Source organism: Sorghum bicolor, chromosome 6 (genome assembly GCF_000003195.3).
Source record: "Sorghum bicolor cultivar BTx623 chromosome 6, Sorghum_bicolor_NCBIv3, whole genome shotgun sequence".
NCBI lineage: Eukaryota > Viridiplantae > Streptophyta > Magnoliopsida > Poales > Poaceae > Sorghum > Sorghum bicolor.
The window spans coordinates 58,986,221-59,003,322 of NC_012875.2; the positions used below are offsets into that span (position 1 = coordinate 58,986,221).

At 42.5% G+C, this 17,102-nt stretch overlaps 3 protein-coding genes across 4 annotated transcripts; 1 reads left to right on the forward strand and 2 right to left on the reverse strand.

Annotated features, from left to right (window-relative positions):
* LOC8070271 lies at positions 6,239 to 7,806 on the reverse strand. The gene is made up of 3 exons (XM_002448648.2): positions 7,735 to 7,806; positions 6,915 to 7,281; positions 6,239 to 6,822 (listed from the first exon to the last, which is right to left on the reverse strand). The coding sequence occupies exons 1-3, from the start codon at positions 7,804 to 7,806 to the stop codon at positions 6,500 to 6,502; spliced, it is 762 nt and encodes a 253-aa protein (XP_002448693.2). The 3' UTR covers positions 6,239 to 6,499.
* On the reverse strand, positions 7,813 to 11,804 carry LOC110436526 (inositol-pentakisphosphate 2-kinase IPK1-like). Of its 2 annotated transcripts, none has more exons than XM_021463707.1 (8): positions 11,461 to 11,804; positions 11,030 to 11,150; positions 10,527 to 10,730; positions 10,086 to 10,230; positions 9,587 to 9,627; positions 9,381 to 9,491; positions 8,599 to 9,186; positions 7,813 to 8,431 (listed from the first exon to the last, which is right to left on the reverse strand). In XM_021463707.1, the coding sequence occupies exons 2-8, from the start codon at positions 11,135 to 11,137 to the stop codon at positions 8,270 to 8,272; spliced, it is 1,359 nt and encodes a 452-aa protein (XP_021319382.1). In that variant the 5' UTR covers positions 11,138 to 11,150; positions 11,461 to 11,804; the 3' UTR covers positions 7,813 to 8,269. The 2 variants fall into 2 exon arrangements, with proteins under 2 accessions (XP_021319382.1, XP_021319383.1); XM_021463708.1 differs by having other exon boundaries at positions 11,030 to 11,144; positions 11,461 to 11,787.
* LOC8082540 (exosome complex component RRP4 homolog) lies at positions 12,660 to 16,672 on the forward strand. The gene is made up of 7 exons (XM_002447224.2): positions 12,660 to 12,951; positions 13,034 to 13,135; positions 13,490 to 13,535; positions 13,911 to 14,000; positions 14,373 to 14,438; positions 15,450 to 15,518; positions 15,890 to 16,672. Exons 1-7 carry the CDS (start codon positions 12,797 to 12,799, stop codon positions 16,319 to 16,321), a joined length of 960 nt encoding a protein of 319 aa, XP_002447269.1. The 5' UTR covers positions 12,660 to 12,796; the 3' UTR covers positions 16,322 to 16,672.

Below are 17,102 nucleotides of genomic sequence, written 5' to 3' on the forward strand. Positions count from 1 at the left end.
ATCTGCAACGTCGGCGTCGGGGAGGACTCCATGGCCAAGGTGGCGTCCCAGGCCTGCGCCACCGTCGCCCCTTCCGACTGGCCAGCCCACCCACCGTCGCCTGGACGACGAGGAGGAACAGAAGTTGAGCAGGACGTTGGCGCCGAGCATGGAGTAGGCGGTGCGGTCGTACGCCCAGATGCGCATGCCGTGGCGGCTCGAGTCGCGGCGCGGGAGGAGATGCGCGAAGGAGTACGCGCGTGTAGAAATACGCACGCGGCACCTGGTTTTGGCAACTGGAGATTTTTTGGTAAACATGTTTAGCAAACTGTTGGAGAGGGTTTTTTCCATTAATTTGCTAAAATTTGTAGGATGGCAAGTGATTTAGCAAACTGTTGGAGATGCTCACCAATTGCTCATTGTGGACTGCTCAGTGCCGGTAACACTCTTGCTATTGATGTTTACTGGCCTGGAAGGGGACCTCTACAGTCTGCGGTCGTCGATTTCCTATACCATTATGTCAATTTAGTATAACAAACCTGTTATAACAAGTTGTCTGCTTTGCCACGAGCCTATTCGTTTGAACTTTATGTACTGATCTGTCATCTATTTAACAGTATTTTTCTCTCGCAATAAATTAGTGAATAGTACTTTGTCATGACTTTTTAGCCAAGCAAACATGCTCTACATTATGTCAACATGAAATTTTAGGTGCCTGTCCATCACGGTGTTCGTGATGTCTTGTCCAATGCATTTCACTACTGCCTGCCTAGATGTCTTTCATGTTATATTTTTCAGCATAGCTATTTTTAGGAGTGCATAACTGAGGTGTACTTTGCAAATACATAGATCATGGACATTTTGGGTCATCCAAGAAAATGACCAACAACCAAAGTTCCAACCCATATATTCTATTGAACTTGTGGATTCTTAATCTCTTATTTCTAAATAAGGAAAATGCACCTCAACTAGCCATTATGTTAGTAGCACTCGTTGCCTTTTAAAACCTTTTTTTTAATAAAAGGCATCTCATGTAACTTGTTCTTTTGTTAGTGACGCTTTATTTGGCCCAATGTAGCTACCAGCACCATATTGTTTAGACCTGGAATCCCACCCACTATTGAAAATATTCTATGCCCTCCTAATATACTGGTAGGAAAACTTACCTTCTGCACCATCTTGATGATCATTTGTTTGAGCTCCATACAATATTGTTGTTGTATTTGTTATTCTCAATGAAGGAAATCCATTTTTTTCTATAACCATCTAACCAGAGAAAGAAAAGCTACATGTATTATATATATATTTTGCATGTGTTCCACTTGTCATTGATGCCAGATGAAGGAAGCCACGTGCCATATGTAGGTAGATAAAACAAAACATGGGTATCTTAGTAAAATTTAAAAATATTAAATGGAATGGATCTTAAAAGAAATGAAATAAAAATAATGTTAGATGAAATATTTAGGCAAAACAACCACCTACACATATGGTGCTATTTGTTGTCATGGCAGTTGGTATATATAGTTATTAAATTTCCTTCAGTCATCCATGTTTGTTTTAATTTACCTACGTAGACATATTAGTTTCTTTGTCCATCATCAATGACAAATGGCACACATGCAAAAACAAATATGACACATATACATTCTCTTTCTCTATTAGATGGTTATAAATAAAAGAGATTTTATTCATTGAGAATAACAAACACACATCAACCATGTTTGGAGCTCAAACAAACAATCACCATGATGATGTTGGAGGTAAGTTTTCCTATTGGTATATATTAGGAGGACCAGGAATACCATCAATAGCGGTTGAGATTCCAAAACTAAATAATATCTCGTGGGTAGTTAGATTAGGCAAGATAAAGGGGCACAAACAAATGAATGACTATAGTTGAGAAGCACTTGATTAAAAAGAGATTTGAGAAGATCATAAGCGCTACCAACAAAATAATTATTTAGATTGGGGTACCTTTTTCTTTCAATAAAAATGATTTAAGAATGAAGCATAAATATACCCAAGAAATGGCAAGGAAGATTAAGAAAGCATACCAAAAAAGGATGGAGCATCGGCTGTTGGTCATTTTCCTGCTAGACGCGAAGAAGCCTCCATGATTTGTTTATCTGTTCGCATATAAATTAGAGGTTTGAAGTTTGATACAGACACATCAGAATTAGTCATGGAATGGGATGCAACTATCAAGAAAAGAAAATACAATTTACATGTTTTGGCTACGCAAAAATAGAATCTATGGGCAAAGTCAGTTGCCTTGTCTATCGGGGTCTCACTATTATGGCCCCCTTTGGAACATAAGAATTTTATAGGCATTATGTAGGAATTTCGCAGGAATCACTTTATTTTCACAAGAAAAACATAGGAAACTGAAAAAAAAAAATCCTCGATCCAAAGGGACCATTAGGGTTAAAAGAGTTGTGAACAATAGTTTTCTACAAGATTTATAGAAATTCATCAGGGTGTTTGACCCCAATGGCAAAGGCTAGCTTCGTGCCAATCAGGATGATCTTTTCTTCAAGTCAAAGTAAAAAATTGCAATATTTTACATGTCTTCAACACAAAATAAGGGACGCTTTAGCAAAGACCATGATGAAGCACGTAGCTATATTGTTGACAGTGTATTTGTCTCAACATTTTTTTACAATTCTAGTAGAGAGATATTCATACTTAGTAATTATAAGACACCTAAATTTTTAGTAGTACTATTCTGCTAGCAAAGAAGTGCACTATCGAAGAATGCACAATTCCAAAAGGCCACCGTGACGTGCATCATGCGCCAGCCTCTGCCGCAAAACTCCAAGATCACAAGCAACGTGAAGGAGGACATGGACCAGTGCACGTGCATCACGAAGTTCTTTGCGGTCACCATGCGAGACTGATGCTTGACTATTCCAGTCAATGACTTAATGTCCTCAACATTAGCAGACTTGGATTGGCCGACTATGTATAACCTCTGACTGAGTACCTATGCTAGTACCATGAGTCCGAGGGTACATGTCACCTCTACTTCTGGGATCACTAAAGCCAGTGTTGGAAATGACATGTCGTAGCCATGGCATGGTGCAATTGGATTAATGATATTGACCTAAGAACACTACCAGAGCTAATGTAGCTAATAACATTCAAGGTTAAAAATGACGACAACAAGCATATCTTTGTCCTCCTACGTTTCTCCACGACAGACTGAGTGAGGTACCTTTTCATGGGCTTCATGGTTTTCACCAGTGATCTCGTCTTTGAGTTGGGTGGCATGGTGAGCCACATGCCCACATGATGTGCACGAGGATCCTTGGAGGGTTACGCATCTGATGCTTTCGTTCCTGCTGATTTTATATAAAAAAATATATAGTTAATATTAACCAAATATGAAGTAAAGCTCTGAAAAGCTTCAAATAAATTTATTATTAATGGCCTAGCAAGCTAGCAATGTCACCGAGATGTTCCAAAAAATATTTTTTTGTGTGTGAAGGATATATACTATATACATCTACGTACGACTTAAATTTTCTACATAATACAAAAAGGGATGAAGGCTACTCAACAATAAATCAGAGTTAAAATTAGATATGTAAGCACTCTAACACTACTACAATATTGTTTCGTCAAGCAACCAAAATTGCTTTAGGTAGGCGGGCAAATAGTCCGCCTATAATCAAAGGTCTATGTTAATTACTTTTAACAGAGATGGTCAAAAGCCTCTGAAAATATTTTTTTGGAGGTGGATGGATTACAAAGTCTGCTCGTAAAATGGTATTTTCAAAGGAGAATGCATTACAACCCCTGCATGCAGAAATAAAAAAAGAAATAAAAGCTCTAGGTTCTAAAGCCGTCATCACCAGGATCCTCCAAGCATGCCACCTACTGCTCGTATCGGCGTCGCCCAGATCTACCTACTCTAGAGTTTTGCTGCCCGCAATCTGCAAAGGGGATAGGGAAGAGAGAGAGAGAGAGAGAGAGAGAGAGAGAGAGAGAGAGAGAGAGAGAGAGAGAGGAGATTTGTACCTCCCCCACCGTCGCCGCCTTCCACCGAATCTGGTTTGTCGTCCATTGGATCTGACTACCCTCCATTGGATCGAGCTCATAGGACTGGATGCTAGCCATTAGAGAAGCAAGCTTGCAGGACGTAGGGGCCCTACCATGACCACACGTAGCGGAGAAGAGCCCACGCGCCGCCACCAGAGCCCACGCGCCGCCACCCATATGCCAGGAAACAAGCGCGTAGAGAGGCGTGGCCAGAAGAGGATTCAGAGTCAAAGGCACATGTGAGATAGAGTGCATGGAGAGGGAGCGGTTGCTGCTTTGAGCATCGAGTGGGAGTGGCGGCTGCTCTGCTTTGGGAGTCACGAGCGCAAGAGACAACTGAGCATAAGGAGTCTATGCAGTAGCTGAGAGGTAGACAAGTGGAGAGAGAGAGGGTTGCCTTTTATAGCTAGGGTTTAGAGTGAGCTACTGATGGGCCTTGGGCCTTTTGACCAAAATGGATCCATTTTCGAAGGTGAACCTCTTAGGTGGACTGTGCCTGCAAATCGATTTTAGCTAGGAGACGATCGGTCATTTATTACCACCTCTGTGAATCAATTTTACAAGATGGGCAATTTTTACTGCCTCTATAAATTGATTTATGAGACGGGCAACCTTGGTCGCCTCCATAAATATATTTTGTGAGATGATTAATGAGACCACCTCCATAAATGAAAACGCCCATCTCCAAAAATCCTCAAGCATTTTATGAGATGATTGGATTTTGTGACCACCTCCGTTAATGTTTAGGTGCTGTCTCATAAAATCATCTTTAAGTAGTATAACTCACATAATGAACTGTCCATGACTCTCTAATTTTTCTCGGGCGACTCGTCTGATAGACAACCTTGCTCACTACTGTGAAATAAAGGTTGCCTATAATCCATGTATAATCATGAAACGTCTCAATTCCTAAGTTTTTTTGGACTAAAATAAAGAAAAAAAATAGGATACAAGCTTAATAAAATCTTAACTGAACCTACCATCTATGTGCAACCATAATTATGTTCCAACAATAATCTTGTGAAGTTCTCAAATCTAACTCATTATTTTGTTATTTGCGCTATTTCCGTCAACCTTGTTGCTTGCAACAATCAACTTTTTAGATTGAGAACCCTTAACCTCTAGTGTCCATTTTCATCGTAAGATGCATAGATAGGAAAAAAAAACCCTCACCACAGCGAAATTGTTGCCTTAAATTCCATCCATAACTATCATTATTGTTCTCTTCATAAACAGAAGCCATTTATTTATAGCCATTTAGGCCTTGTTTAGTTCCCAAATTTTTTTACAAAATTTAGTCTATGATTGGATAATATTTAGACACATGCATGGAGTATTAAATATATACGAAAATAAAAGCTAATTGCACAGTTTGGTCGGAATTGACGAGATGAATCTTTTGAGGCTATTTTGTCTATGATTGGATAATATTTGTCAAATACAAACGAAAGTGTTACAGCATCGATTTTCCAAAATTTTTTTGAACTAAACAAGGCCTTAGTGGAACGAGAAGTTACACGTATCTTAATGAATCTTTGCATGTGCGCGTACCATTTCATTGTGAATGAAAGAAAGACTGAGAAGGTAGACAACAGGAAAACAGGCCAAATTCGTACGCCATCCCAATTCCTAAATCCCAAAATAAGTAAACTATGCCTATACTAAATATATGTTCGTGCATTGAACAGGGGCCACAAGTTCTTTCTCACGCCTGTAGGACGCATGTGGCTTATAGACGAATGGAAATCTACAAATCTAGTTACATATTATTGACTTAATACAAGTTTTAGCTGATTTGATTATTTTTTGAAAATAATAAAAAATTAATAAATGATTTTGTATTGAAAATCAAATTATTTTCAGATCTATTGACCTATTGTTGCCGTCTCTTTTTTGTTATTTATTTAGTTTTTTTTGAGCGAATGTTATTTTATTTAGTGTTGACCCTAGAGGAGGTGGGGGCGAGCGGGCCGTCGCTCCAAAGCCCCAAAATCGAAGGCCTGCCCTAGCAAGCGTATACTAATTTAATTCTATATTGCTAATATAAAAATTTGGCCCAAAAATGCAATAAAGAAGACGTTCTTATTCTGTCGGTGAGGGCGTCCCAGCGGCATGAGCAAATCGTCAGCTGAGCTAGAGGTTTAATAAAACAATAAATAAAAGAAAAAAACTGAGCGCGCAGGCAAGCTGAGAAAAGGATGCTTTCTTGGGGGTACGTGCGAGACTGGTGTGGTGACTGTAATATACCCACGAACCATACTTGCTACTCTGTCTCATCACGCAGTAATAATGCAATCAGAGTTTATACCCTGATCTTGAGTAAGCTGAATTGTTTCTTCTGAACTCTATACAAGAACAAGATCTTACAAAGTTCCTGTACCTTGTGCCTGTTCCAAGTTCCAAATGAGCAAGCGGAAGCAGTGATGTATACCCACGGTCAGATCCGGTCATCCGGCTCACAGTTAGTTAAGTTACATTACATGATGGAGCAAGGCGGGGGGTCCTGCTCGTACACCACTCTCTCCTGGTACCTGGGACACGAAGGCCACGACGGGACGTGGTGGACGAACACCGTGGCCGGCGTCTCCAGCGCCTTCTTCTCCGCGTCCGCCGCCGTCTTCTTCTTATCCTGCTCGGCGGCGGGCTTCTTCTCCTCGGCCGGCTTGGGCGGCGGGCCGATGGTGAGCACGGACGCGCGCCTCCCGGCCTTCCTCGCCTGCACGATCACGTCCACCGGGTCCACGGTGCCCGTCACCGTCATCGTGCTCTTCTCCGAGTCCACCTCGACCTTGTCAACACCTGCGCGAACCAAAACGATCTTTACATTGCCGGAATCCATGGTGTATGGCAGAATGAAGAAGAAGAAGAAGAAGCGGGCTCGTACGACGTACCGTGGAGGCCGGTGACGGCCTGCAGGACCTTGCGCTTGCATTTGGCGCAGGAGGTGTCCACCTTGAGCACCGTCACCTTCGACATGGACACCGGCCGGCCGGGACCCTTCCCTTTGCTTTCCGCCGCTTTAGTTCCTCTGGCCTTGCCTGACAAAGTGGCAAGTGCGTGCCGGCCGGCAGGTGTCTTGCTCCCCCTGCTGCAGATATTCTGGTTGGTTTTCGGGTGGTTGGAGGGACAAATTGGGTAGCTCAACCCCTGCCTGGAGAAGTCTAATCGCTCGCTCTGTCCTTTGCAATTGCATTGGCCAACATAGTAACAATTGCCAGCATCAACTCGGTCTCTTTCTAACTTGCCGTTGCTCAGCGACTACGGTGCAGATTCTAGAACGCATGCATTTCACTCCTGTTCAATGGTTTATTCAACGACTCAAAATGTGTTCAAGAATTTCGGCCGGCCGGCGGCTGGTGACAGAAAATTACAACTTTGACGTGCGTGATCTTGATACGCTAACGAAATAGGCAGTAGTATGCGATTAGTTAAGCTGCAATTCCTAACTGTTTAAACAAGAAGTCCACGTTTTGTCTCTGCCTAGAAACGGGAAGCTGAACCACCCTGATTGTTCTGCAAACGGCGAACGCCGGACGGCGTTGGCGAATCAAAAGCTACATGCGTTCTTGACCAGAGAAATAACACACATATACTACAGACACTTCAAGCCTTTCGATTAGCTAGCTCATCAGGTCGGCGTAGCAGAATCATGAGACGAGAACAGTGGCTGGACGGCGACAGGCGTTTGTAGCCATCACAACAAAAACATACAGCATCGGAGGTCCGGCAGGCAGGATTTGCTATAATGAAGACAACGGTGGGTACATACAGATTCCCAGCCATTACAACTGATTCAAAGGAGTTAGGTTCGCTTTGCTCAAAGCATGAGAGGATGAAAGTTTCACCAAACATTTCTGCAATAGCAAATTGAGATACATCACACATGACACAGGCACACTTAAGTGGTACACAGGACATATCACATATGGTAGCCTCGAGGGAAACTTCAGCCCTCATTTCAACTTGATGTTACAGTGAGTGGTTGCCACGGTAAGCAGTTCAGTTATCTCAACAATATTGGACATCTTCGGAAATTGCTGTGACAAGCCACGGTGTATGCACAAGTAGAGTTACAACAGCGACGACGAACAACACAGCTCCCTGTACCCTTTCCAAGGGTAAGGACCAAGCCTCCCAACCTTGGGACTGTACTCACGAAGTTACAACAACAGCAGCAGGCAGCAGGAACAACAACCAACACTCCCTGATGCACCCTTCTCCAGACCTATATCGGAAGAGAGGCTCCTCATTGTTGGAGCTGAATCGGCGAAGTTTCTTTACTCTTACTGCCCTTCGGAGATGCCACGACCTCCCCATTTCTTGTGTAGAAATTGACTATCTTCTGATCCAGTTTAAAATAATGTTCCATCTTAACCAGAGGTTTCACATCCAGATCAACGAAATATGCCTGCAAAAGGAATGTGCAGTTTAACATCATTTATGCTGGAAAAAAATAAGCAAAGAAATAAATTCACAAGCAAACTCAGTTGTGAACTATATAGCTAGTTTTGTGGCTGGAGAGCTGGACGACTAGAAGATAAAGGTACAACAACACTAGATTTCACAGTAGCATACCTTGTACTCATAGGTTCGCTTCACTGATTCAAGAAACACTGAATCATACTCAGAATCTGTACTTCCATTCTCTCTTGGCCGAAAGCTGATCATCAGGCTACAGTCCTTTGCAGTAGCAGAAATGAGAAAGTCCCTAACAATCTTCAGGCTCTTGTCCAATGGAAGAGAATGCAAGAGAGTGTACTTCCGCAGTAGCTCTACATCAGTTAGGTTTTTGCAGACCAAACAAGGCTGAGAAATTATGTTGTAGTACAGATGAATTGCCCCTTCAATGTCATGATCGTCCAGCTTTTGAGTGGTCAACAGTTTGCCTAATACCCCAGATTTGAAAATTGTCTCTGACAGGAGCTCAGTGAAGTCAGGGAGGTCTAGGCCACTAACCTTGCTGAGATCTTCAATACACTTCTGGGTGTCAGCAGGATGAACGTTATCTGCACCACCTCCCATGCCACCAAAAGCTAAAGATCCATTCACAAAAATCCTGAAGTTGTTCTGAGGAGTTGAGAAAAATGACTTGATGGCCATGCGTATTCTTTCTTTTGACTCAGCAAATAGATCTAGAGGATTGTATTCACTGGTCTTCGATATCTGAAATGTGTGCAAGAATGTATTGGGAATCAACCTGATGTCAAAAAGCAAGAGACGGTATAGTATTACAAGAGTGCCATAAATAACAAGCCTTAAGGTATTGTGATAAAGTCCGTATCATCGATGGATGTTTTTTTCAAGTGTGCGAAAGAGAGTGGAATTCTATATTGGATCAAGTATTCCAATCTACATACCTCACCCTGATGAAATTTGAGGTGCTGATGCATCTTATATCTCGTTACTTGTTTCTTGATAGAATTATCTTCTGATATATATTCTGATGATGGCAGAAACCCACATTTGGCCTGCAAGGCAAAGCATGCCGAAAAGAAGTCAAATGGTGAAGGAGAAATATATCATAAATGAAAAATTAGAATAGAAGATGAAGCTTGCAAAGTACCTTTATCTCTACAGCTATGCAGCTGCTACCCTTAGGATTACCTGAGATTAAGAAAGACTTAGTAAGCAAACATAAATTCAATCTAATATAGAGTTTTGGAAATATCTAAAGAACTAAGAGGAAACCACAATGATTTCAGGTTATGGTCTCAGGACCAGTTGCATTTGAGGACACCAACCATGTTCTAGCGGTTTAACCAAGAGTTTAAGTTAATAAGTTATGAATCAATGAGAAACCAAGCCAGTTTCTACCCATCTTGATGCTACCGATTGGGCTGTTGTAAGTGACAGTTGCAAATTTAAACCTATAAGAACTGCAAATTCGAAGATCTTTATAGACAAAGAAGGTGACTGTTCGTCTAATGCATCAAAACATCAGTGCATGAGATAAGAATAGAGCTCTGGATCTTACTTAACCAATCATTTTTTTTAACCTTAACAAGATTCAGATTATGGTAAGAAGAGGAATGGAGATTGTATCAATCTATGCAAGTGCGTACCAGAAAATAAAGAGTGGTCTGGTATTAGAAGAGCGGCATCAGCAGTGTTATCAATTGAACTTGCATTTACTCTCCAAGCAGGACGGCTGCTAAGAACATTCTTTTCAACAAGCTCCAGAAAATCTCTAGAAACACGTACACGAACCTGCACCATGGAAAGATAGCATGATTTCTTTGTCTAGTCATGCAGATCCAACGAGTTGTGCCTACTGGAATTAGAAACAAATGACAGAATAAAGCATATTCGTGTCAAAATTCAATAGTATGCACATTGATGCCATGTTATTTCTATTTCAGTAGGGGTGATTATAAGGAAATTATCGCAATTCTCCTATTTCTTCCATAAGTGAACTGAATCTGACCCCAAGTGTCAAGGTTGTCGATATGTTACCAATCAAAATCACAAAAACAGGAAATAAATGAACTGAATCTGAACCATACCCCACCATCGACATGATTGGCACCCAGATGTTGGCTCATAACATGCACTGCATAGGCTTGAGCCAAGCAATCTTGTTTGACAGACTCGATCAATTCTGGGATATGGCCCCACAGGAGTTGCTCATGACTTGAGAAGACCATACAACTTGGTGCCTGCTGCGACTTGTCGTTTAAAATCTTCTTGACCCGCAGTACCTTGCCAAGCTGAAAACAAGTGAAATAACATCCTTATCATCAAGGTGAAACAATGCTTCCTCGCAAACATATCCCATCATGTTCAGGAAAGAAACAAACGCATGGTCACAAATGCACAATCGTGGAAAAGTAACGCATGCTTAATTTTCAAGCAACCACGTGAGCGTCCCTGATCCATGTTTCATCACTTGCTCGACAGGGAACTGGATCTCGGGCTCGAATGGCTGCACCCGCGAATCACACATAGAGACCCCTAAAGCCAAGTGATCCATGCGGGCACACTCAGTAAGAACCTACTCAGCGCATACCATGGAAGGGGACGAGCCGGTGTAGCTGAGGATGAGATTCGCGGCGCCCTCCCCTCTGTATACCCAGTCCTTGGCATCCGCGGCTTGCAGAACCCCATCCATGTCCATCGAGAATCTGCAGCTGTCACACAGAGGCAAACAAACAGAAATGGTGACTCCAAAAGTCAAACTACAGAGAAGCAAGCGATCTGCATCTGCGGTCTCGCTCTGCTGGTTAACTAGCTCTGCAACAAAGCCCTAAACCGCGCGGCGAGACTGGTACGCCAGAATCGAGCGAAATCGAGCGAGAAGCAGCAAGCAAGCATGTTCCTAGGCGGAGCGGCGTTTCGTCGAACAGATGGCGCACAAATCCGGGCGCAGCGGCGAAGTGGTGGCGGGCCCCCGGAGAGGAGCTACGGAAGGAGGAAGGAGCGGGCGGGCGTGACGCTTACCAGCGGAAGGAGGTGGGCTGCGCTCGGCTGGTTCCAACCCCGCCCGTCCGCCGATCACCGGAGGAGGAGGCTGGACGCGGCGGAGATCACCAGTTCGTGCTGCTGCTGCGGGTCTGCGCTTGGTGGAGAGACCTGAAGGGATGCTGGCACTACTAGTAGCAGTGCTCGGGGGAAGTCCAGGGAGCGAAGCGAAGGGGAGGGGCAGTAGTAGCTGGAGGAGATTCCCGGGAAGGCGAAGAGGACGCCGAAACGTGGAGGGGGAGTGGACGCCACGCGGGCGGGCACACGCTCGCATGCGGCTCCACCTCCGCGCCGCGTATTGGCGACGCACCGCCGCCAGCATCGAGACGGGTGTAAATTCTGGCTCTATGGGCATCTATGGAAAGAAAAAAAAGACACACGCATTTGTGGATATATTTGAAACGATAACATTTTTAGATGAATTTTGGAGGTTTTTCCTTCCTCCAAAAAGAAATCACATGAGAGCCTTTGGAACAAAGGACAAAGTGTTCACATTCAATTTTTCGCGCAAATATAAGATCATGTTGGGGCCTTGTTTAGTTTCTAAAAAATTTTGCAAAATTTTTCAGATTCTCCGTCACATCGAATCTTTAAATGCATGCATGGAGTATTAAATATAGACGAAAATAAAAACTAATTTCACAGTTTGGTCGGAAATTGACGAGACAAATATTTTGAGCCTAGTTAGTCCATAATTGAACAATATTTGTCAAATACGAACGAAAATGCTACGATGTCGATTTTTCAAATTTTTTTGGAACTAGACAAGGCCCGGGCATAGCTCAACTTCACCGGTGAAAGTTATTTTAGAAAAGAGTTTTATAAGTAACTTTCTAAATAAAGCTGATCTATTTTGAAAAAAAAGGTTGTTTGACAAAATTACCCGCTCACCAATACTCGAACCCGAACTATCTAAATCCGTACCTGATCTATACCCGATTACAATTTCGCATAGTGATCCCAGATAACCAAAATTAGTTCAGGAAATTCAGCTAAGACCGCTGTACCCAGATTACTTTTTTTTTTTGGCAAACTGTACCCGAATTAACTGTATTTACTCGATATTCAGAGCCCATCAACTGTTACTGATCCCTTGAAGCCCACTATGCGGCCCAGCACAGCCGACTCCACTCCGCCTCAAGTCTCAAGAGCGGGAAGCATTGGGATTTTGTCGGCCCATAGGCCCAGTTGGAGCTGGGACGGGTTTTGCTAGGGTTTACTGCTTGTCTTCCTTCCTCGGCAGTCACGGCGTCGCCTGATCGCCTACGGCGCTTCGTCCTGCTTCTCTGGTGCTCCCGAGAAGAAGAGATTGGCAATGAAGGACCGCCACCTCTCGCTGAACCAGACGCAGCGGGTCCGCCTCGAGGCCGCACTCCATGAGCTCCAGTCCCTTGCGCCCGCCGCCGCGTCCGCCGCCGCTGTCACCGTCGCGGACACCATTCCCGTCAATCAGGAGGACAACATCCTCAAGTACAGAGCCTCAGCCTCCTTCTCTTTGTTTCTTTGTTCCGTCAGTTCGTGTGCGGCTGATGGGTGGGTGGGTGTGGCGCAGGGGGCACGGGACGTCGGACCAGGACGGGGAGGTGGTGGCGACGCTCTGCGGGGTGGTTGAGCGGGTCAACAAACTGGTATACGTCCGTACTCTCCGGGCGAGGTACGCTCGCGCCCCTGCTTTCTTCCTCTCCATCGGCGTATCTATTCTTCTGCAAACATTCCGTCCCCCGATTTTTACCAATCGGACAAATACACTGAATTGTGTTGTGAACTTGCTAGCCTGCAAAATTTAGGTTTGCCCATATGTTTTCCTTAATTTATATGTTTGGTCAATCAGATTACAAAGCCCATATTTGTTGGCGCCGAAGTAGTGTGATTTACTTGATCTTATTCCCCACACTTATTTTTGTTCATGTTTTTGTTTAGAAAAATGAACTCAAATGCAAAAAAAACTTAGTGAACTCAAATGCAAAAAAAACTTAGTCCAATTTGTTCTCTTTGACCCTTTTTTCAGATACAAGCCGGAGGTTGGTGATATCATAGTTGGCCGTGTGATTGAGGTGTGTAAATTCATGCTAATTTTATTACAGTACTAGGATGCTCTGCATTTAGTGGCTTAGAAATTTTGAATATGAAATCGCATAACATTTTTGCATGTTTTGTAACATGCAGATATGAGAATGTGTTCCCCCAGATACTGCATAGATTGAACTTATTTTACCTTCATTTCGACTCTGACTAATTGTAGGTGTTTAATGACCGATGGCTTTTTGATACATATAGCCAAGTCTGAATCTTACAGTAGTCATGTTTGTCACTCAATTAGAACTGAACATTATTTTTATTATTTATGGTGCAAACAACAAACTACATTTCATACCATGTTTTTTTACAACACATTTCATACCACGATTAATTGGTTTGTGTTTGTCAAGATTGCTCCAAAGCGCTGGAGGTTGGAGATAAATTTTAGCCAAGATGCTGTTCTGATGCTTTCGTCTATGAATTTGCCCGATGGTATTCAGGTGCGCTTTTCTGCATATTTGCCCTGTAGCACCCTAAAATTAGACAGGCAATAAACAGTTTGTTTGCTATACCATTCTGGAGGATAAATAACGCTGAACACTAAGCAGTAAGCAGTTAAGCACCAGTGTCAATGCATAAGTAAGTTTTGAGCACAGCATAATCTCTACCATCGATATGTGCAAGTGTAACACATTAGATGCCAAGAGATTATTCTATTTCCATGTTTTCTACTAATTATGTACTGCAAACAGTTTTAATGTTGTGTCAGCTCAAAAGAATTAATGAGTGCTATCCTGAGTACATCACTAATTACACTAGCGATTCTTGTCCAATATCCAATTAACCACTTTTCCCCCTGCCCCCTCTACTAGAGAAGGAGAACTGCTGTTGATGAACTCAATATGCGGAGTATCTTTGAAGAAAATGATGTTATCTGTGTAAGTGTGATACTTGCTCTGTTTATTTCAAGCAGCTATTTCTTTTAGTGCCGGAGGCAACACTCAGTTCATCTCGTGTATAGTGACTTCAAATCTGTTTTCACTTAGGGTGTTGCACGACACTTTTTTGCTTCTATACGACTATCTATGATGTCAGCAGTAGCACCAACAAAGAATGCATGATCAATATGGCAATGCCCACTTTTCGTCACTATTATATGTCAAGGAATCATCTTATTTGCGTGCAGTTCCCTTTGTTTCATATGTCTACTCAGTCCTGGAGCAAGTACTGGTCTACTGCTGTGTTTGTTTGTTGTCTATAGGTTGATGGCATTTTGAGGCATCATTTTTATACTGCTCAAGTGCTCATTTGTTGATTATACATCGTACATTCCATTGTTAATCCATAGGCTTCTGCAAGCTTCAAGGCGCTACTTAACAGCTTTATATGCTGTTGCTTCTGTACCATACAGTTGCAGTTCACCCGGCAGTATGTCAACCTGAATCTGGCATTTGTATTCACTTGATTAGTCTTATAAAGAATGATGCAAGGCACAGTTACCACAGTTATATCTACTCTCTCTATGCACCATTGATCATTTATCTTTGTGAACCATAACCATGTTTGCACACCTACTCTAGATCAATCCACTGAAAAAAAGCTGTCTGATATGTTGAAAAGAAGTTTAGTTTCATTTTTTTTGGTTGATTTTCAGTGAAGTTGAGTCCCAGCATTCGGTGTTTCATTTTTAAATATTGATATTTTCCTTATTTGCATAGCAGCAATGTGTTTTGTAGACGGACTTCTTTTGTGCTTTGCTCACCTTTCTCTCCTCATTTTGGCAAGTTGCAATGGGTTTTCCGCTTATTTCTTAATTCTTGCATTCACCCCCAAGGAACTTCTGTGGCCTCTTATCTTTTTATAGTTTGGTGGGCAATCTGTTTTTTTTCCTATTGTTATATGCTCTTTTAAAATAATATGCTGCTACTTTGTGTGTGATCCATTACCAGGCTGAAGTTCGCGGCTTCCAACATGATGGATCTCTGCACCTACAGGCAAGGAGTGAAAAATATGGAAAGGTACATGCCAATTTAGATGACATTGGCTTTGCTACTGTACCCTTGTACTGTTATCTGTCTGTCCCTTTTAATGCCTCGAATTTAGCTTGGTGTCATCTGTAAAAGATAGAGGCCTTCAACGCGAGTGCAAAAATTGGTCTGTGTAGATCATTTGGTGCAGCGATGCAAGGGAGACTCATGGATGTTTCATAGATGTGCCTTAAGCCTCCATGCCTTTGGTCTTGTTATGTTGACAATACCTTAAGTAGGCCTCAGATTTGTATGTGTCTGGTCTAGCTAAAATCTTGTCTTACAAAAATTTACCATTGCTTCCTGAGGAACATTAGGCTGTTACTGATATGGTTTTGAGGGGTTTTAATTTATTGATGCAGCTCGAGAGGGGTCAATTGCTGATGGTACCTCCATACTTGGTTAAACGAAAGAAGCAGCATTTTCATCATCTTGAGCAGTACAATGTCGACTTGATTCTTGGTTGCAATGGATTCATCTGGGTTGGTGAGCATGTTGTGGTGGGTGAAACAACAAAAACGACAGGAGGTCAGCAGAGGTTCAGCACTGAAGCAGAGAATTTTACCCCATTAGAAACGAGGAAGCATATTTGCCGGCTTGCCAATGCTGTGCGTGTGCTCTCAGCCCTAGGATTCACTTTGATCGTTGAACTGATAATTGAGACCATGGAAGCAAGTGTGTCATCAAATGTAGAGATAAATGCCATGCTCGGTGCTGAATTCTATGTCCAGACAGCAGAGAGAGAGGCTAAGCGTCGAGCTGATCTGTTGAGAAAGAAGAATGGGGCAAGGTAAGTAGGTAGCGCCCTCGGCCCTCGTCCTTGATGATTCCAGTTTCCTGATTTGCAGAGAACAGTGCCTGACATGTTGGGGTGTTCCATCTGCATGGGACCTGTAAACCTGGAACAGTGCCATAATGCTTATGTGATTGTATCTAAGGCAAAATACGCAATCAAGTTCTATGTACACCTTTCCGAGTAGCAAAGATGTAAGGGGTTCGCTCCACTTTGTGCTGTACATGCATTTGATTATGGTGCCTGGTGCCGGCAGTGTTGTGCCTGGCAGATCTTCGATCCTTTGTTGCTAACTCAATGCACACTTCTGATTTGAAATTTGACGTCCGTCGTGGACATGAATTATGTTGCCTGGGAAATCTGCAACTCATTAGCCAGGCATGCCCATCACAGAGTGTGCAAGTTAGGCCTTGTTTAGTTCGCGAAAACTTTTGGGTTCGGATATTGTAGGCCCTTTGTTTGTATTTGACAATTATTGTTCACTTATGGACTAAATAGATTTAAAAGATTTGTTTCGTAAATTATGGATAAACTGTGCAATTAGTTATTTTTTAATCTATTTTTAATGCTCTATATATATACGTTTAAAGATTCGATGTGATAGTTTTAAAAATTTTTGGTTACTAAACAAGGCCTTACAAACACCTTGTGAAATCCTTGTTGAGAGCTTTATGCGAGTGTCTTGGTGTCAATTTAGTAATTTATACGAGTGCCTTGGTGTCAACAAATTTGATGTAGATAATGAAGAGCAAACTTAGATAATGAAGAGCAAACTTATTCTA

What these genes read in the sequence shown, in the direction of transcription:
- LOC8070271 (XM_002448648.2), bottom strand. Translation starts at nt 7,806, where the DNA reads ATGGCTGGGAATCTGTATGTACCCACCGTTGTCTTCATTATAGCAAAT. An exon ending in CCTGCCGGACCTCCGATGCT is followed by an intron (nt 7,282 to 7,734) that starts GTATGTTTTTGT and finishes TCTGCACCGTAG; the next exon opens with TCGCTGAGCAACGGCAAGTT. An exon ending in GGCCGTCACCGGCCTCCACG is followed by an intron (nt 6,823 to 6,914) that starts GTACGTCGTACG and finishes TGGTTCGCGCAG; the next exon opens with GTGTTGACAAGGTCGAGGTG.
- LOC110436526 (XM_021463707.1), bottom strand. Translation starts at nt 11,137, where the DNA reads ATGGACATGGATGGGGTTCTGCAAGCCGCGGATGCCAAGGACTGGGTA. An exon ending in GCATAGCTGTAGAGATAAAG is followed by an intron (nt 9,492 to 9,586) that starts GTACTTTGCAAG and finishes TTTGCCTTGCAG; the next exon opens with GCCAAATGTGGGTTTCTGCC. An exon ending in AGCGAACCTATGAGTACAAG is followed by an intron (nt 8,432 to 8,598) that starts GTATGCTACTGT and finishes TTCCTTTTGCAG; the next exon opens with GCATATTTCGTTGATCTGGA.
- LOC8082540 (XM_002447224.2), top strand. Translation starts at nt 12,797, where the DNA reads ATGAAGGACCGCCACCTCTCGCTGAACCAGACGCAGCGGGTCCGCCTC. An exon ending in CAGGAGGACAACATCCTCAA is followed by an intron (nt 12,952 to 13,033) that starts GTACAGAGCCTC and finishes GGTGTGGCGCAG; the next exon opens with GGGGCACGGGACGTCGGACC. An exon ending in GGAGTGAAAAATATGGAAAG is followed by an intron (nt 15,519 to 15,889) that starts GTACATGCCAAT and finishes TTATTGATGCAG; the next exon opens with CTCGAGAGGGGTCAATTGCT.